Raw genomic sequence first — 16252 nt, forward strand, 5'->3', positions numbered from 1 at the left:
GGTGAACTGGGACCTCTCCAAGTAACAGTCCACTTTCCATATTTCAAGTCTGTTCAGGGACTTGAACCGGCGACCCTACGATTCCCAGTCCAAGCCCCTACTGACTGAGCCACTGCTGGACAAGGTATAGTCGGCCTCAATTTGCAGCTGCCTGCTCATAGACATACAGGAAGAGTGGGAGGAAAGAGGTTGAAGAGTTCACATGCCTGCTTCATGGACCATTGTGTTGTATATGTATGCCACCCAGAAAAGGGAGTGGAGAGAAAAAGATTGATAGTGTTTTCTGATTTACCATTTATTATATCACTGCATATCACAATGCATTTTTGTCTTTTTAGGGGGAGGAAAAAAGGCATTCACCATGGATGAACGTCATGAGGGTGCAAAGTGAAGGCAATCCACAGATGAAAAAATAAAAATAAAAGCAGAGAATAATCTGCTGTGAAAATGAGGCGAATGCAGGCGGCCATGTGATGGGCTGGGGCCTTTGGTGCAAGCCAGATGGTGTGTCTCCGTCTCATTTCTGTTATCTCATATCCTTTATACTTTTTTCTTTTTCCCCACTTAATACAGAAGAATATTAGGTGTTCCATTCAGTAAGGACATTGTCAAGTTATCCAGATGTTAAGATTCAGATTCAGCTCTGCTCAAACTTGAAAACGGCTTGTTCAACACAAATGATGCAAGGGGACAACTCTGTTCCGATCTGGTGATTTATTTTCTTTTAGATTGATGGCACAAAGTGAAATTCCAGAGGAAGAATAGGTTGATAACATTTAAGAAACAAAAGGGCAAATTACATTCCACATCAGTATGCATCAATTATGATCATTAAACTAAACATCTCATTTAAATTCAAAACAGATCAAAATCAAACAGAAAACAGCAAACAAATGATTCTTTCAAACAAAATATTTGAAGTCCATACCAGTTGCGTCTGTGGTTGAACATGAGCTGTCAGTAGGCTGAGGAGACCGAGCAAAGAGGGCTCGCCGAGCTAACTCCAAACATTTTATACTCGTGCTTGATTAGAGGTGCGCAGGTGAAATCGGTCCCTCCAGAAACATGGGTTGCATCCTGTCTGTTGGTGTTCTGGTCCAGCTTTAGCAAGTCATTATGGGAGGTCAGGACATCGTCGACATAAGCATCCTCATCAAGGATCCTACGTTCCTCCTCCAGGCGAGCAAACATGGGCAGCTTTGCTGTCTCCCTCATGGCCAGCTGTGCAATGCACCCTGCTGGTCGATCGCCAATGTTGACTCTGGTGATGGCATACTCTTCGATCTCTCCCTCCTCAGTGTCTCTCCAGAGAAATCTGTGGAGGTGCATCTCCAGGTCTTCCAGCCACACAGAATTGTACATTTTCTTGATGTCGCCAAGGGCAGCATGTTCTCTATGGATCTTATCACCAGAGGATTCTTTATGGCTCCAGTGTTTCCGAGCTCTGTGAGATCGTTCAGGGCCTTCTCAATGGTTTGAATCATGTCCATGACTTTCCTTGGCTGGTTTGCTCTTAAAGCAGGAAATTTCTCCAGATCTTCAATTATCTCCAGGGCAATTGTAGACTTGTTTCCATACCTGATCTCCAGCACTCTGAACTTATCTTCAGCATTGTTGTAAGTAGGCAGGCGCAGGTCCTGGCAAATTCTCTCCTCAACGCTGTCCAGGAGTTGGAACTTCTTTGCCTCTACTGAGCCGGTCGGCTCCCCCTGCCTTTGCAGGTTCTCCCAGTCCTTCCTCCATCGATGGAAATTCCTTTTGAATCCGTCGAACCTGGGTAGACTGGTTGGTTTTATTTTTACTATTGGTTGATGAGCTGGCACAGGCAGTGGTGGTGTTCTTCATCTTCTCTCCTCTTCTGCCATTCTTTGTGCTGTGAGAAATTCTGCTCTCCTCGCTTCAAGGCTGGTGTTTAGAGCTTTCAGCTCCTTCACTCTGTCCTCCAGACTTGCCTTCTGTAATGCTGGAATCCACATCTCCCACTCTGATAGGCTTGTAGCGGCACCTTGGATTTGCTTCTTCACACTGTCCCACCGTAGCTCATAGCCATCTCTACTCACGGCGGAGACAGGTATTCCCTGAAGTACCTCACAGGCTGTCTCTGCCTCTTCTATTGCAGCTCCGATCTCACCTTCCCCATTTCTGGGCCAAAGGTTGTTTTGGACTGTTTTTCGGACTTCATCCAGTTTTGCATCGCACTCCTCCATTACCTTTTCCAGGTCTGTTGGCTGCTGCTCGTCCAGCTTGACTTCTTCACCTTCATCAGTCTCAGCTTCAAGGTCTGCCAGTAGGCCAGCCCTGTAGCCATCATTCGTTTCCCCGATGTTCCTTGCCAGTGACGTGAGCTCCTTGAACTCTTCTTGTAGTTCAGTCTTTGTCAAATTTCCTGACGTTCTGCTCAGGAAGTTGGCTTGTTTGGTGAAGGCACTTCTAGCCAAGGTCCTCTCTTGCTTCAGCTGTTTCACTGTTTTCCCAAGAGCTTCCTTCACCATTGTTTCCCAGTCAATTCTCCCTTTGCAATGACAGCTTTCCTTTCTTCAGGCTTTAATCCTGGGGTCTTCACTGCCACGCTGGATATAAACTGGTTATCAACTGTCAAGTTATCCAGATGTTAAGATTCAGATTCAGCTCTGCCCAAACTTGAAAACGGCTTGTTCAACACAAATGATGCAAGGGGACAACTCTGTTCCGTTCTGGTGATTTATTTTCTTTTAGATTGATGGCACAAAGTGAAATTCCAGAGGAAGAATAGGTTGATAACCTTTAAGAAACAAAAGGGCAAATTACATTCCACATCAGTATGCATCAATCATGATCATTAAACTAAACATCTCATTTAAATTCAAAACAGATCAAAATCAAACAGAAAACAGCAAACAAATGGTTCTTTCAAACAAAATATTTGAAGTCCATACCAGTTGCGTCTGTGGTTGAACATGAGCTGTCAGTAGGCTGAGGAGACCGAGCAAAGATGGCTCGCCGAGCTAACTCCAAACATTTTATACTCATGCTTGATTAGAGGTGCGCAGGTGAAATCGGTCCCTCCAGAAACATGGGTTGCATCCTGTCTGTTGGGTGTCTGGGTGAGCTCTCTCTGCCCCCTTCAGGCCTGGAGTTCCTCCACAGATGCTGGTCCTATGCTCACACTTGTTTGACGCCACAGACATCTTACTTGTTTTATTGAAGCTCGAGGAGAGGAGAAAGGAAGATTCTCAATGGGTACTTCAGTGAGGATACATGAGTACATCTTATGTGGGAGTCTATTATTAGACAGACACTCATTGGAAATCTGTGAGCGATCGAATACTGCAGCTGATGAGGTGAAGTGCATCACTACACTTCACTGCAGTTAAACTACAGGAAGGGCCAGAAGAAATAGAAGCAGAAATGTAGGTGTGGGAAGATTTTCTAATTCATCATTTGGACACATTTACTGGATAAATAGTATGTAAAGTGAGAGTTTCAGAAGAAGGATCTACTTTTTTCACAACATGAATCTTGGCACAATCAAAAAATGAAATATAATTATTGAAATTGTTATTATTCATATGTCATTTTGGGCAGAAACAGCATCAATTTACTTTCAGATAACCAACTACTTCAAGACATAATGAAAGAGCATCATCATATTCATTAGCAAACCATTTACAAAAGAGAAACTGTAAGTATGTGCAAACAGCAGGTGCATATATAAAAAGCCAATTAACAGGAACAAATCAGCTTGTCAAAAATTGCTGATTTACCAGATAGGAAAAATGTCCTACTTGATCAAATGTGATACCCTCAATTCTTCCGCCTTTGCATCTTTTCATCGTGTCAGGTAGGAGGACAGACGAGAATATTGCGAAGTAAGAAAAAATGAGATGAACCTCTGACTCACTCACATCACCTGGCATTCATCCATCTATCCACCATCCATCACACTGACCAGGAAGCACTGAGTGCTGAAGAAGCTCTATTATGTAGGTGCGCAACTCATTTACAAAGGCTTAAATGGCAATTTGTTATCAGGATGGAGCCACAGATTTAAAAACATGATCCTCTGGGGAGTGTGTGGGAAGGCCTGTGCTTTGGTGGTCCAAAATAATACACTGAAGAAGTCTAATCACAGTTGGAAAGTAACCATATTTAGGTAGTTGGGGGCAAACAAGAGGTATGTGTCAGTGTGGAGCAAGTCTGACTGGCAAAGCAACATAAAGTTAGAGTTACAAAAAATGTCAAAATAATTTAATGATGATTTGACAGACAGCATTTCCACACGGACTGAAATTAGTCTGTTTCTTTATCTGTCTCCATGCCTAAGCCGCCAAACTCCATTAGCCCTGTGGCAGGAAAAATAAACTGACGGTAAAAAGTAATTTGCACTGTACCATGCAGGACTTTCTAATGGACTATCAGTGTGTGCTCTTACATTCAAATCAGTTTCTCTCCCTGCAGACTTTATATTGGCTGTGCTAATAGTGACAGACTGGGTCGATGAGGACAAATGAAATAGTTTTGTAAGAATGGCCTGAGGAAAGATGGGGAAGGTAAAGAGAGCGAGAAAGCGAAAATGAGTTTTCATGAGAAAAGGTGGTGCAGTGCATCCACTGCTGCATTATTAACCAGATAGTCCATTATCACTGAGAAACACACACACAAACACACTCATAGACATTATATTCTGAGCAAAGGGGATGTGCATGCAGGTTTCTAAAGCTCTGTGTGCGCTCGATTCAAATATAGCCCTGCAGAATACTATACATCTAGGAAAGTCAGGTCAGAGAGCTAAAGATTAATAGAGCAGGAGTCATAAATGAGTCACAAGTCTTAGATCCATCCTGAGCAGTGGTCACCATGTGTCCGTCACCAGTCTGAAGGCGCTTCACTCATATCCTCACTGACTACAGCAGCACTTTATGCGATTATGGCTCCATAACTCGCAAACACACTCAGAGTCATGCATTAACTCTCCACTGGGGTGGAAATGGTCATGGAGGAGCAGTTGAGGAGAACTACTCCAGGGAGCATGAAGTGTTGGATACATGATGTGCAGTTTACATGATACAATCCATTAAGCTTTCTGCTTTTTATCTACAGCTACGTCATATGTTGTATGAAATAAAGGCCACTTACAGCGCACATAACATAAAATATTAAATCCACTCATGGCTGCATACACCAGCGAAACGTATGATTGATTTATTATCGCCGCAAAATTTCAACTCTAACAATTGTTTTTCATCTTTTGAGTACGGAATGATTTGTCAATTCATTGAGTAGTCAATTAAATCAGCTTATTTGTATAACTGTTGTTTGTGCTATATTAAATACAAATAAATACGTCAGGCTCTGGTTAATAAAATGCAGATTTAAAAAAATGTAACTTAAAAGAAATGGAGATTGAAACTAGACTGTTATTTGATGCCACGCCCTTGTATTTGCTGTTACTATAATAGTGCCCACACAATAAACCAGCCTCTTCTGCATTCAAATGCTTCTTTCTACCATCCAAATGGAAAAAAATGTAGACTGAGTAGACTCACACTGCAGGTTTCACATTCACAAGGAACTAAACTATTTGCCCTCAATGATTCAGTGTGTACACTCTATCTCGTCATCTGCTCCTTCAACATATTTGAAAAAGAGGAAAATAAAGAGGGTAACAATCTTCAAGGCCTTAACTTTCACCTGGTCTGACAGCTTATACTGTCCGTAATTATATAATGTTACATCAAAGCATTGCATAAGACTCTATTTATATACCTCACCATCTATGGCTGATGTGAAAGAAAGATGCAAACAACTGTTAGCTGATCTGGGAGAGGGAGCAGCCCACGTGTTTTTCTCTTGCGAACACACATAATAAAACGAAGAACATTCTTTCAATACGTGCACAAAGCTGTCCTTCAGCTGATTCTCAAGAATGTGCTGTCAGCCACTTAGAGAAGTTAGAGAGAAAGGAAAGTGAAGGCCAGCTAGAGACGCAGGCGGGGCTTAAAAAAGAACAGAGACTATGCGGATAATATTCTACCTTAAGTCTGGGGACAAGCCAACGCGGAAGACGTTCGATTGGTTATCATATGTCGTAGTATAAAACTGAAAAGCATGACATGATACCAGCTGACTCAAGCTGACTTTGTTCTGATGGGTCTTATCAGCGAAACGTATCTAAAACCAAGTTTACCCTTGTCAACATTTTTGTCAGACATACTGCTCAAAGCATTTGCTCTGGTCTAACTGGAAACACCACACACACACACACACACAGCATGGAATTTCTTTCACCTCAAACTCCACACGTATTGAATCACCTGAAATCATGGTACGCTGAAGCGCAATTTCATCACAGAGAGCTCAGGGTCTTTAATAAGCATTTTCTGTCTGCTCCCCCTTCCTCCTTCCTGCTGTTCACCCCCCTTAACAGCCCATCCCTGCTCTTCATGGCCAATTAGTAAGGCTTTTAAGTTTCATTTATGTCATATCCTCTCTGTGTCCACTACTGCAGAGAAAAGAAAGAGAGAGAGAGAGAGAGAGAGAGAGAGAGAGACAGAGAGAGAGAGAGAGAGAGAGAGAGAGAGAGAGAGAGAGAGAGAGAGAGAGAGAGAGAGAGATTTGGTCCACTGTTTCTGACTCCCTTGGCTCACCTTTACTGCCTGCGATTCATTTTTATCAACTAGTTTTGAAAACTCAGGCAGGAAAAGCACACATCCATGCAAATGAAAATATCTACATAGCTTACAAAACTTGCAGGGTTTTTGGATTTTGTGAAGATATAAAGTATGTAGTAGAAAAATATGATGTGTTGCCCTGAAAATAATTTGAAATGATGAACTGCATTGCATTGTTGCATGTTTCTACAGTAGCCCAGAACAGACAAACCTGAAGGCACCCGTAAGTTCTCTACACACATGGAAGGGAAGGGTTGACCAAAGTGGTAAGTAGTTGGTGAGCGTCCTCTACCCTATATGCAGCTACATCCTTAAAACTTTGTGAGGTATTCCTATTATTATTTTGCCAGGTAGCATTACTTTGTAGACCAGTTTTATACATTTGTAAAAAGTGTTACTGTTGTTAAATTCCACAAGCTGTTGAGTTGCCTATTGACAACGTGAACGCATGGTTGGTAGTACACAATGTGACCAATGTATTGTACAAACAACACTTACACCACACACCGACCTCTATACATACAGTGGGGCAAAAAAGTATTTAGTCAGCCACCAATTGTGCAAGTTCTCCCATTTAAAAAGATGAGAGAGGCCTGTCATTTTTATCATAGGTACACTTCAACTATGAGAGACAAAATGAGAAAAGCAAATCCAGAAAATCACATTGTAGGATTTTTAATGAATTTATTTTCAAATGATTGTGGAAAATAAGTATTTGGTCAATAACAAAAGTTCATCTCAATACTTTGTTATAGACCCTTTGTTGGCAATGATAGAGGTCAAACGTTTTCTGTAAGTCTTCACAAGGTTTTCACACACTGTTGCTGGTATTTTGGCCCATTCCTCCATGCAGATCTCCTCTAAAGCAGTGATGTTTTGGGGCTGTCGCTGGGCAACACGGACTTTCAACTCCTTCCAAAGATTTTCTATGGGGTTGAGATCTGGAGACTGGCTAGGCCACTCCAGGACCTTGAAATGCTTCTTACGAAGCCACTCCTTCGTTGCCCTGGCGGTGTGTTTGGGATCATTGTCATGCTGAAAGACCCAGCCACGCTTCATCTTCAGTGCCCTTGCTGATGGAAGGAGGTTTTCACTCAAAATCTCACGATACATGGCCCCATTCATTCTTTCCTTTACACGGATCAGTCGTCCTGGTCCCTTTGCAGAAAAACAGCCCCAAAGCATGATGTTTCCACCCCCATGCTTCACAGTAGGTATGGTGTTCTTTGGATGCAACTCTGCATTCTTTCTCCTCCAAACACGACGAGTTGAGTTTTAACCAAAAAGTTCTATTTTGGTTTCATCTGACCATATGACATTCTCCCAATCCTCTTCTGGATCATCCAAATGCCCTCTAGCAAACTTCAGACGGGCCTGGACATGTACTGGCTTAAGCAGGGGGACACGTCTGGAACTGCAGGATTTAAGTCCCTGGCGCCGTAGTGTGTTACTGATGGTAGCCTCTGTTACTTTGGTCCCAGCTCTCTGCAGGTCATTCACTAGGTCCCCCCGTGTGGTTCTGGGATTTTTGCTCACCGTTCTTGTGATCATTTTGACCCCACGGGGTGAGATCTTGCGTGGAGCCCCAGATCGAGGGAGATTAGCAGTGGTCTTGTATGTCTTCCATTTTCTAATAATTGCTCCCACAGTTGATTTCTTCACACCAAGCTGCTTACCTATTGCAGATTCAGTTTTCCCAGCCTGGTGCAGGTCTACAATTTTGTCTCTGGTCTCCTTTGACAGCTCTTTGGTCTTGGCCATAGTGGAGTTTGGAGTATGACTGTTTGAGGTTGTGGACAGGTGTCTTTTATACTGATAACAAGTTCAAAAAGGTGCCATTAATACAGGTAACGAGTGGAGGACAGAGGAGCCTCTTAAAGAAGAAGTTACAGGTCTGTGAGAGCCAGAAATCTTGCTTGTTTGTAGGTGACCAAATACTTATTTTACCGAGGAATTTACCAATTAATTCATTAAAAATCCTACAATGTGATTTCCTGGATTTGCTTTTCTCATTTTGTCTCTCATAGTTGAAGTGTACCTATGATAAAAATGACAGGCCTCTCTCATCTTTTTAAATGGGAGAACTTGCACAATTGGTGGCTGACTAAATACTTTTTTGCCCCACTGTAACTATAACAATGAAATACACCCTGCTAATGCTCAGTCTTGCAAAAGGACATTTAATAAACACCGTTTTACCTTTCAAAGGCCGCCTGGAGTATAACTGATGTCAATCAACTATGAGTCCATAAACACGGTACGATGTTAACAACCTTTAAAAATATGGGGAAATGGATCTTATCCTCGCCCTTTTACAGACAAAAGGTCCTCCATCTTTTAGCCTTACAGAAAAAGATCTACAGCACATTGCCAAAAGTCAACACTCATTTCAGACACAAATCCTGCCCCAGCCTGGATTGCCATCAACATCTTCTGCATTATTCATACAGTATTGAATTACTTCTTAAAACAGTCATGCGCATGCAACACCAAGAGGTACATTTCATTTGACGATCAAGTCAGAAATACTAAATAACAACAATGGCGCACCTTTCAAATAAAGTCAATGTGAGAAACGTCACTACAATACACAGTAAGAAAAGATCACTGCCGACATCTGATGGAAAAATAACATTGATAAATTTTGAGTGGTTTTATTTTTAGGCAGGATGTAGGTCATGGGTATATATGGGCCAAAGGTTGATGAAAATGATACAATACAAAAAAAAGACACGACACACTTAGTCCATCCACTCCCCACATTCATAACCCTAAGCACTCTCAAAGGGATTTCACTGACAGTGAAAGGTTGCATGCCTTCTTGGAGGGACAGTGGTTGGTGACAGTCTCCATCTGTCTTTGACATGGAGGGTACGCTAAGAGGGTAGCCGAGAGCAGCACTAGGCCTAGTTCTAGTCCCTGGGGAGTTACACAATCACCCAGTTGTATTTTACGTTGGTAGCAATTTTTATGCGATAAAGTGAAAATCAAGTCAAAGTCTGTTTTGCAGTTTGGGTCAGTGGTCCTGCCTGGGTATGACCTGTGCTTTTATGACTACTTGGACTCTTGCCATGTTTCTTAAGCAATGAAAGAAAAGTTCCAACTTTCTTATCAGTGTGTACAGGAAAAACTAGGATTGGTTTGCTTGATCTGGTTTGTATTTACTTAACTTTCATTTGGGTTTGTTGATAAAATCGACAACACCGATTTGGCTGTATAATAAGTTATCTTTTTTTCTTCTCATTAATGCCAAATGCTCTGTTTCTTCCTATCTTCTGTAAACTGTAACAGCATTCAAAGTATTGACATCTTTGATGGTATATGACAAGAGCAACTCTTCCCTATGGTAGTCAGTTCAGACATTATATTGATTTAATGTTTATTATGTTTCAAAAGACAGTAAAGCCAAGCAGAACCAAAACAGACAATGAGTTGGCCAAAAAACGAAAAGAAAGTCAGTGATCATGCAAAAAAAGTGAAATTGGTTAAAAGATTAAAAAGCTGACAAAAAGAAAATGGGAGAAAAACAGCAGAAAGCATGTGAAATTGTAATAAAAAAGGACCATTTTCTACACTCCTGTAAGCCTCATAAGTGGAGTCCTACAGGCTGAGGCTTTGGGAGTGCTTAATGAAATTCAGTAGCATTTGAAATCTTATGAGTTTCTTTATTAAACTTTATACATTGTATGTGTGCCTCACTAGACCCCTGGTTAGGCAGCACTTCCACTTTCTAGACCCTAGATAACATGTCAGTACCTAAAGGAATGGAGACCACGAATACCACTCGCTGCTGTTCTGTCTTCACACCAAAGAATGCAGTTGTTGATGACATATTTGTGAGCAAAAAGCACAGAACAAAACCGTTGGCCAAATGGCAGAGGCAAGAATTGTCCACAATATCTTATTGTTTAGAGCGTAATAGCCAGACTGTACTGAAGAAGGGTGAAAACATTCTGTTCTCTACAAACAACAGGCGACAAAGAACATCAAAAAACAGAACAACTCAACAAGAATGTCCTTATTTTAGTCATATACTGCCAACTCAGTAAGTGCTTAAAACAAGGCTTTAAGCAGGGACAGTAGGCTTGCACACCCCTCCCAAAAAGCCACCTAGGCCCACGTTAGTGTCTCAGACCCTAAGTGAAGATGACAGGCGAGCCACACTGAGCCTATTTCTATTGACAGATGCAGAGAGCCTTAGCAAAGGGTCGACTTTGGTGGCTATCTGTTGTCACTCACAACTTCAGTCGTTGTGTTTACATGCAAACCGTAGCCAGATTACAGTAAATAATCTGATTAAGCTCTCAGTGCATTAATGTGGATGTTGTGACAATCTGGGAAAAGTAACCTGTACTGTATTTATAGAAGCTAAATATTTCATACAAACAGTCCATGGCTGTGAACAAGTTTGGGCTCAACTGCTCTCTTCCTTGTGTTTTCATCGGAAGCTATTTTCAGTTTAATTTAATTTCAGTTAATTTAAAGATTTATTTTCACCCATCCACAATTCCCTTTGTACGTCCATGCCAAACAGAATCCAACAAAAATAAACTGGCAAAACCTACTGTTTAAAAACTCACTCAATTTTGTTTGTTAATATTGTTGGCTTTTTTTGAATAGATGATTTCAAGTGGTTTCACTGCCAGTTATTTTATAGCTTCGTCTTTGAAGTAAGCCTCATTAGAAACTCCCCAAATCACCGCCCCCTCTCCAAAAATAAAACAAAACAAAAAGGTTGTTTATTTATGGGATAGAATAGATTTACTAGCTCTCACTTTTCGTCAACACAGCACAACAGACACAAGGTCACACCCACCGAGGGCAGTGGCTGAAAACCAACAAATAATGGCTGTATTCACAGTCTGATCTAGTGCAGGGTGACGTAACTGGTGGACACTTAGCACACTGCTGGCAGCAATTCTGAAAAGGAGGCCTTATGGCTACGAGCCAAAAAACAGTGTGGCACCCCATAGAAACCCTATTATTAGAGCCATACAAACTGATTGTAACAATGTATTCTGTATTTACAACACCACTGCCCATGATACCATTTACATGTAACAGAAAATGCATTAGTCAAATCATGAATAACGCATGAAATTCAAATCATGCTGACTAAACTCCTACCCTAATTTGAGGGTGTTAACTTGATGGAAATGTTTAAAAGATGTATACGTTCTTTGCATGTATTTAATGGACAACTAAAACCATTATCTCTGTCCAAAGAATAAAGGAATGTTTCACCAAATGCCCCGGTCAGACTGATCCTTGCATATTTTTCCATTGGAGAATGGGTGTTACTGTGACTGCCTTATAAAGACTTCATATTGGTGGAGGTCACTTCAATATGTGTGTTAACTCTCACAGGAATGAGCACATGCAATTGATTTCCTTTACATGCCCTTAGGTGGTTGAATGTTAAGGCACTTGATTGGCATGTCTTCACTTGAGATGTACTGACTCTTTCTGGGGCTCCAGTACGGCGCAGATATATTAAGTGTCTTTAAACAAATGGAGAGAAACAGGAACTAAGCAGGAAATGACTGGCAATCAGCCTAAACATAACACAGCAAAAAGTAAAGTACAATATGTGCCATTTCACATAAGTGGTTGCATGCTGATTGAGACTTAAATGGAGGCATACCATGTCAACAGTTTGGTGCTTGAAATGACTGGTGAGAACACTACAACAAAACAGCAAATACTAAACTCACGAGTGTGAGTGCTGCACGGTCAGGACTGCCGTCACTCCACTGGACAAAAGAGTTTTCATTCAGAGAGCAACTCCAACAGAGAGGCACTCTATCTGCCTAATCTGCAGGGTAGGGTGACACTCTAACTAGCAGTGTGCAGAACAATTCAAAAGTCATTTTGGTACTCGATGAGCTGGGGTAATGCAGACCAAAATTAAAATACAAGACTCAATCATTTTCATGTTACGCGTCACACCAGGTTTTTTCTTTGCTACTTTCCTTCAGTCTCCATGGACACTGCAACATATCACATTCGACAGAGAGCTCTCTCACATATTATATAGTCATATCTCACAACAACAGCACTCTCATTTATTGTTCTGTCCTCACCCCTCATCATTGCTGTTTGGCGAGCAGCTCCCATGTAAAGAGACCCCGTGTGTCAATGCAAAAGAACGGGAAGGAGGAAGTCAAGAACTACATTAGGAAATAGGCTGGCGTCCTGTTGTTGGGTGTGTTGCATATATTCAAAGGATGTAAAGCCTATAAAGATTCAGCAGAGGAAACACTCCAAAAGCAGATGTCTCTTTGTGAGTTATACATCAATAGAGTTAGGCAAAGAGAAGTTACAACACCATGGTGACCCATTTAAAAGGAGTGCTATGAGCAATACTTGCATTCTTCTACTCGTCTTTTTCACCAATGGAATTTTAGTGCATACACTTTTCTGGTTGTTTGGCCCTATACACTTTATTCAGATGTAACATATTCTTCTTTTGAAGGTTAAGGATCTCCAGTCTGTCCGATTGTAGGTGAAGCTGCCAAAATTGAGACACTTGATGTCAGGTTTGGGACAGTATGGATTAAACTACAGGGATATCTGACAGTAATTATAATAATAACCATGTTAGGAAATGGCCATTGGAACTTATCCAACTTTTATTTACAGATCGTATGATAATGTGATAGCGGTGTGGTGTTTTTAACCTTCCTAAGGCCCTGACATTGCAGGCAAAAATAAAATAGCTTTCCCTACCATAGGCTATCACAGAAAACTCAACCATTTTCATTTGAGTTTGCCTCCCTTGCTAGGAGAGTGCATGATTGAATGTAATCCACAAGAATGTTATGATAACAGCCTCACTGTTGACTTTAAGGTACTGCTAATACAAACAGAACATTTGCTACTGCTGCTGCCACCCTTTCATTGTGGAAAAGCCAGAGGAAAATACAATGCTTTTGTCACCATTATAACCTTTTGGCTCTTTGTCATTTTTGACAGACGAAACAACTCCTCACAACTTCACTGTGTCCTGCAGTTGTGTCAAAAAATTCACAAAGCAATACATCAGATTGCATTTGTACTTGTTTTCTTGACTGGTTCCTTTATTAAGTTGTCAAGATTTCTTTGGCTTAAGGCTAAACATGAGGTCATTTTCCATTATATTTCTGACAAAGTTAAAAAGTGCACCAATATCCTACTGGTCACATCAACAAGGCCCAAATGCTCAAGGATTAGTGCTTTAGACCTTTTGTCTTGATAACAGGCTAAAGAGTTCCTCTAGCATTTATACTGTGAGTCATTCCAAAGTATTAGTCGGGCCCTTCCAAAGGGAGACAAAGAACTAGCAAGAGATTTAGATTTAAGGAGGATAGGCCCAACAAAGTCATCACTTAGGCTAGTAATTAGATCTGTTCATGCCTCCTTTACAGTCGTCTGTTTTTCCTCCCTTGTGGCATTCATACCAGGTTGCACCAACTTTTGGCTAACCACCGGCACTCCCAGATCTCGGCATTCTTTCTGACTCATCTACTTAGACTTAAGATATTGGTGTCCAACATTTCACAGAATAACTTTCAGCAGTGTTCGAGCCTGAACATGTTTGTTCTGCTGTTTCTATGTGTAGGTGGGAAGAACCAGCGATAAGATACAGACATAGTAAGAGCAAAGTGTTGGCTTATTCTCAGTCGAGCTGGAGTGTGAGTAGTACCGCCTTAATGAACATGAAACATAATTTGTTGCTGACCTATAGTCTATTGTGGCGAGTGTGGGTGTAAAAACCACTCTCTCCTAGAAAACATTCCTTCCTGACTTTCTCCCAAGTGAGTTACTTTAGGCAGAGGCTTATGCAGTGCAATTGTGAGGGATGGACGGCAAAATTGGAACAAATGTTTTAGAAAGATTTTCTGTACTTTCTTATCCTCATTTCGAAATCCATCACAGCTGCAATTTGATGATGTTGCATTATCTATTCTAAGAGCATTTTCTGCAGGAGTCAGGAAAATCTGCCAACACATAAAAGTGTATCCAGAGTCACACTGACATCTGCTTCTAAAAACTAGTTCACTAGGGCCCTCATTAGGAAGTCAGATAGTATGTTTTGAAGGTTTGTGCTAAAGTATCACAGCTTGAAGGCCATACAGTTAGTATGCAAACTTATAGCTGTAATAATATCCAAAGAACATGAGCACAAAAACAGAGCTCATAGACATGTTACAAAAATGCAACCCTTTTTTCCTGTCTTGAATGACTTCACTCTCGCTGCTTGTTGGTGAAACTCACTCAACCCTGGGGGCTTGCTTCAATTTACCCATTCCTGAAACGCTCAATTTTAGAAGGTGTCAGACGGTCAGCAGAATCTCTGGTGCACTTTTTATATAACGGTGTCTCACTTTACCAGCACTACCTGCGAAAATGGAGCCCGCGAGAGCATTTTAAAATGTCAAGCAGCCGTCTGGAAGAATCACGGCACACACAGGCGTCTCATAATGCTCATAACGATCCCTATCTCAGCCTAAACAATTTAACTGGCTGGAGACAAGACATAACACACAGAGATACAGCGCTCTCTGAGCAATAAACATGATTTTCAGGATCTATTTAGAAGCCAAGTGATTGCTTTGTTGACTGTCTAGGGTTTACACTACCCTCCCCAGATATACACGCACAACCAGTGCACCTGGAAACCAGCGCCGCCCTGAACACTCACTCCTAAAAACCCTGCTGCTGAAATGGCATTTAGGATGTTGCATAATCCTTGGCAGCCCGACTGCACAAAAGACTCCAAGCCCTGGAGTCAGATTACACCAAAATGACATCGCTACATATGTAAATGTTACTAGAATAAAAGGAATGATTCAACAAGTGTTCACCGCAGTAATGTCCATACGAGAAAGCTGAATGTGTTTAGAAATGCCAGTTACCTAACCAAGGAAGATTTACATTCAGAGTTGTCTTGCCCTTAAAGACCCTCCTAAATTCAGGAAAACCACTCTAATACGACTTGGTTTACGAGGAGCTGACACTAATTTGAGTTTTAATTACTGGTTAAGAGTATTAAAACAACATGGGTGTCACATTTCTAGATCAACTCCTTCTCAGGCGGACTAATTTCCTTAACATGAGGTGCTGCTGTGTGATCTACGGTAGAGTTATAGCTCTTACACACACGGACGGATTCTTCAGGGCTGGAAAAACCAAATAACTTTCTTGTTTATTCCCCAGACACACGTGTGTTGTTACAACAGAAGGCAAAATGACATGCTACCTCAGGCACCATAAAGTATCTACAGTACCAGCATCAATACTGCAGTCACAACTCTGACCGTATTATTTCCATCCACAAAACTGTTAATCTGTTTGGTGCTTTGTTTTGCTGAGAGACTGTTCAAACATTGCTTAAAAAGGCCCAACCCTAAGCTGAGTCAATGTAAAACAAATCCAGATTTCCTGGAATCAGAATATCTGTTAGGTTTACTATAGTGCCTTATCATCACCATCACAATAACATATTCGGCAGAGTCTTTTCAATACACAGCAGGAATATTTTTCAGCACATTGAAATGCCAAGGTCAGGCAGCCCCTTGAAAGGCTTAGATAAACATTAAGTGTTTACTGTGAGAGGGCCT

The 16252-nt window shown here is 41.3% G+C and overlaps 1 protein-coding gene across 3 annotated transcripts in view; it reads right to left on the reverse strand.

Moving 5' to 3' along the window:
- Positions 1–16252, reverse strand: part of rnf144aa (ring finger protein 144aa) — a 31993-nt gene that overhangs the window by 13875 nt on the left and 1866 nt on the right. The window contains exons 1-2 of one of the 3 annotated variants that reach the window (XM_063908531.1): positions 2916–3591; positions 929–2761 (exon numbers count right to left, since the gene is read on the reverse strand). The exons of 1 other annotated variant lie outside the window; for it this stretch is intronic. In XM_063908531.1, the coding sequence (XP_063764601.1) occupies positions 929–951 (23 nt within the window). In that variant the 5' untranslated portion in view covers positions 952–2761; positions 2916–3591. Of the gene's footprint in view, positions 1–928; positions 2762–2915; positions 3592–12733; positions 12790–16252 lie in introns of those variants that run through there. One more of the 3 variants, XM_063908533.1, reaches the window with a different exon arrangement.

This window comes from Eleginops maclovinus, chromosome 19 (assembly GCF_036324505.1).
Source record: "Eleginops maclovinus isolate JMC-PN-2008 ecotype Puerto Natales chromosome 19, JC_Emac_rtc_rv5, whole genome shotgun sequence".
NCBI lineage: Eukaryota > Metazoa > Chordata > Actinopteri > Perciformes > Eleginopidae > Eleginops > Eleginops maclovinus.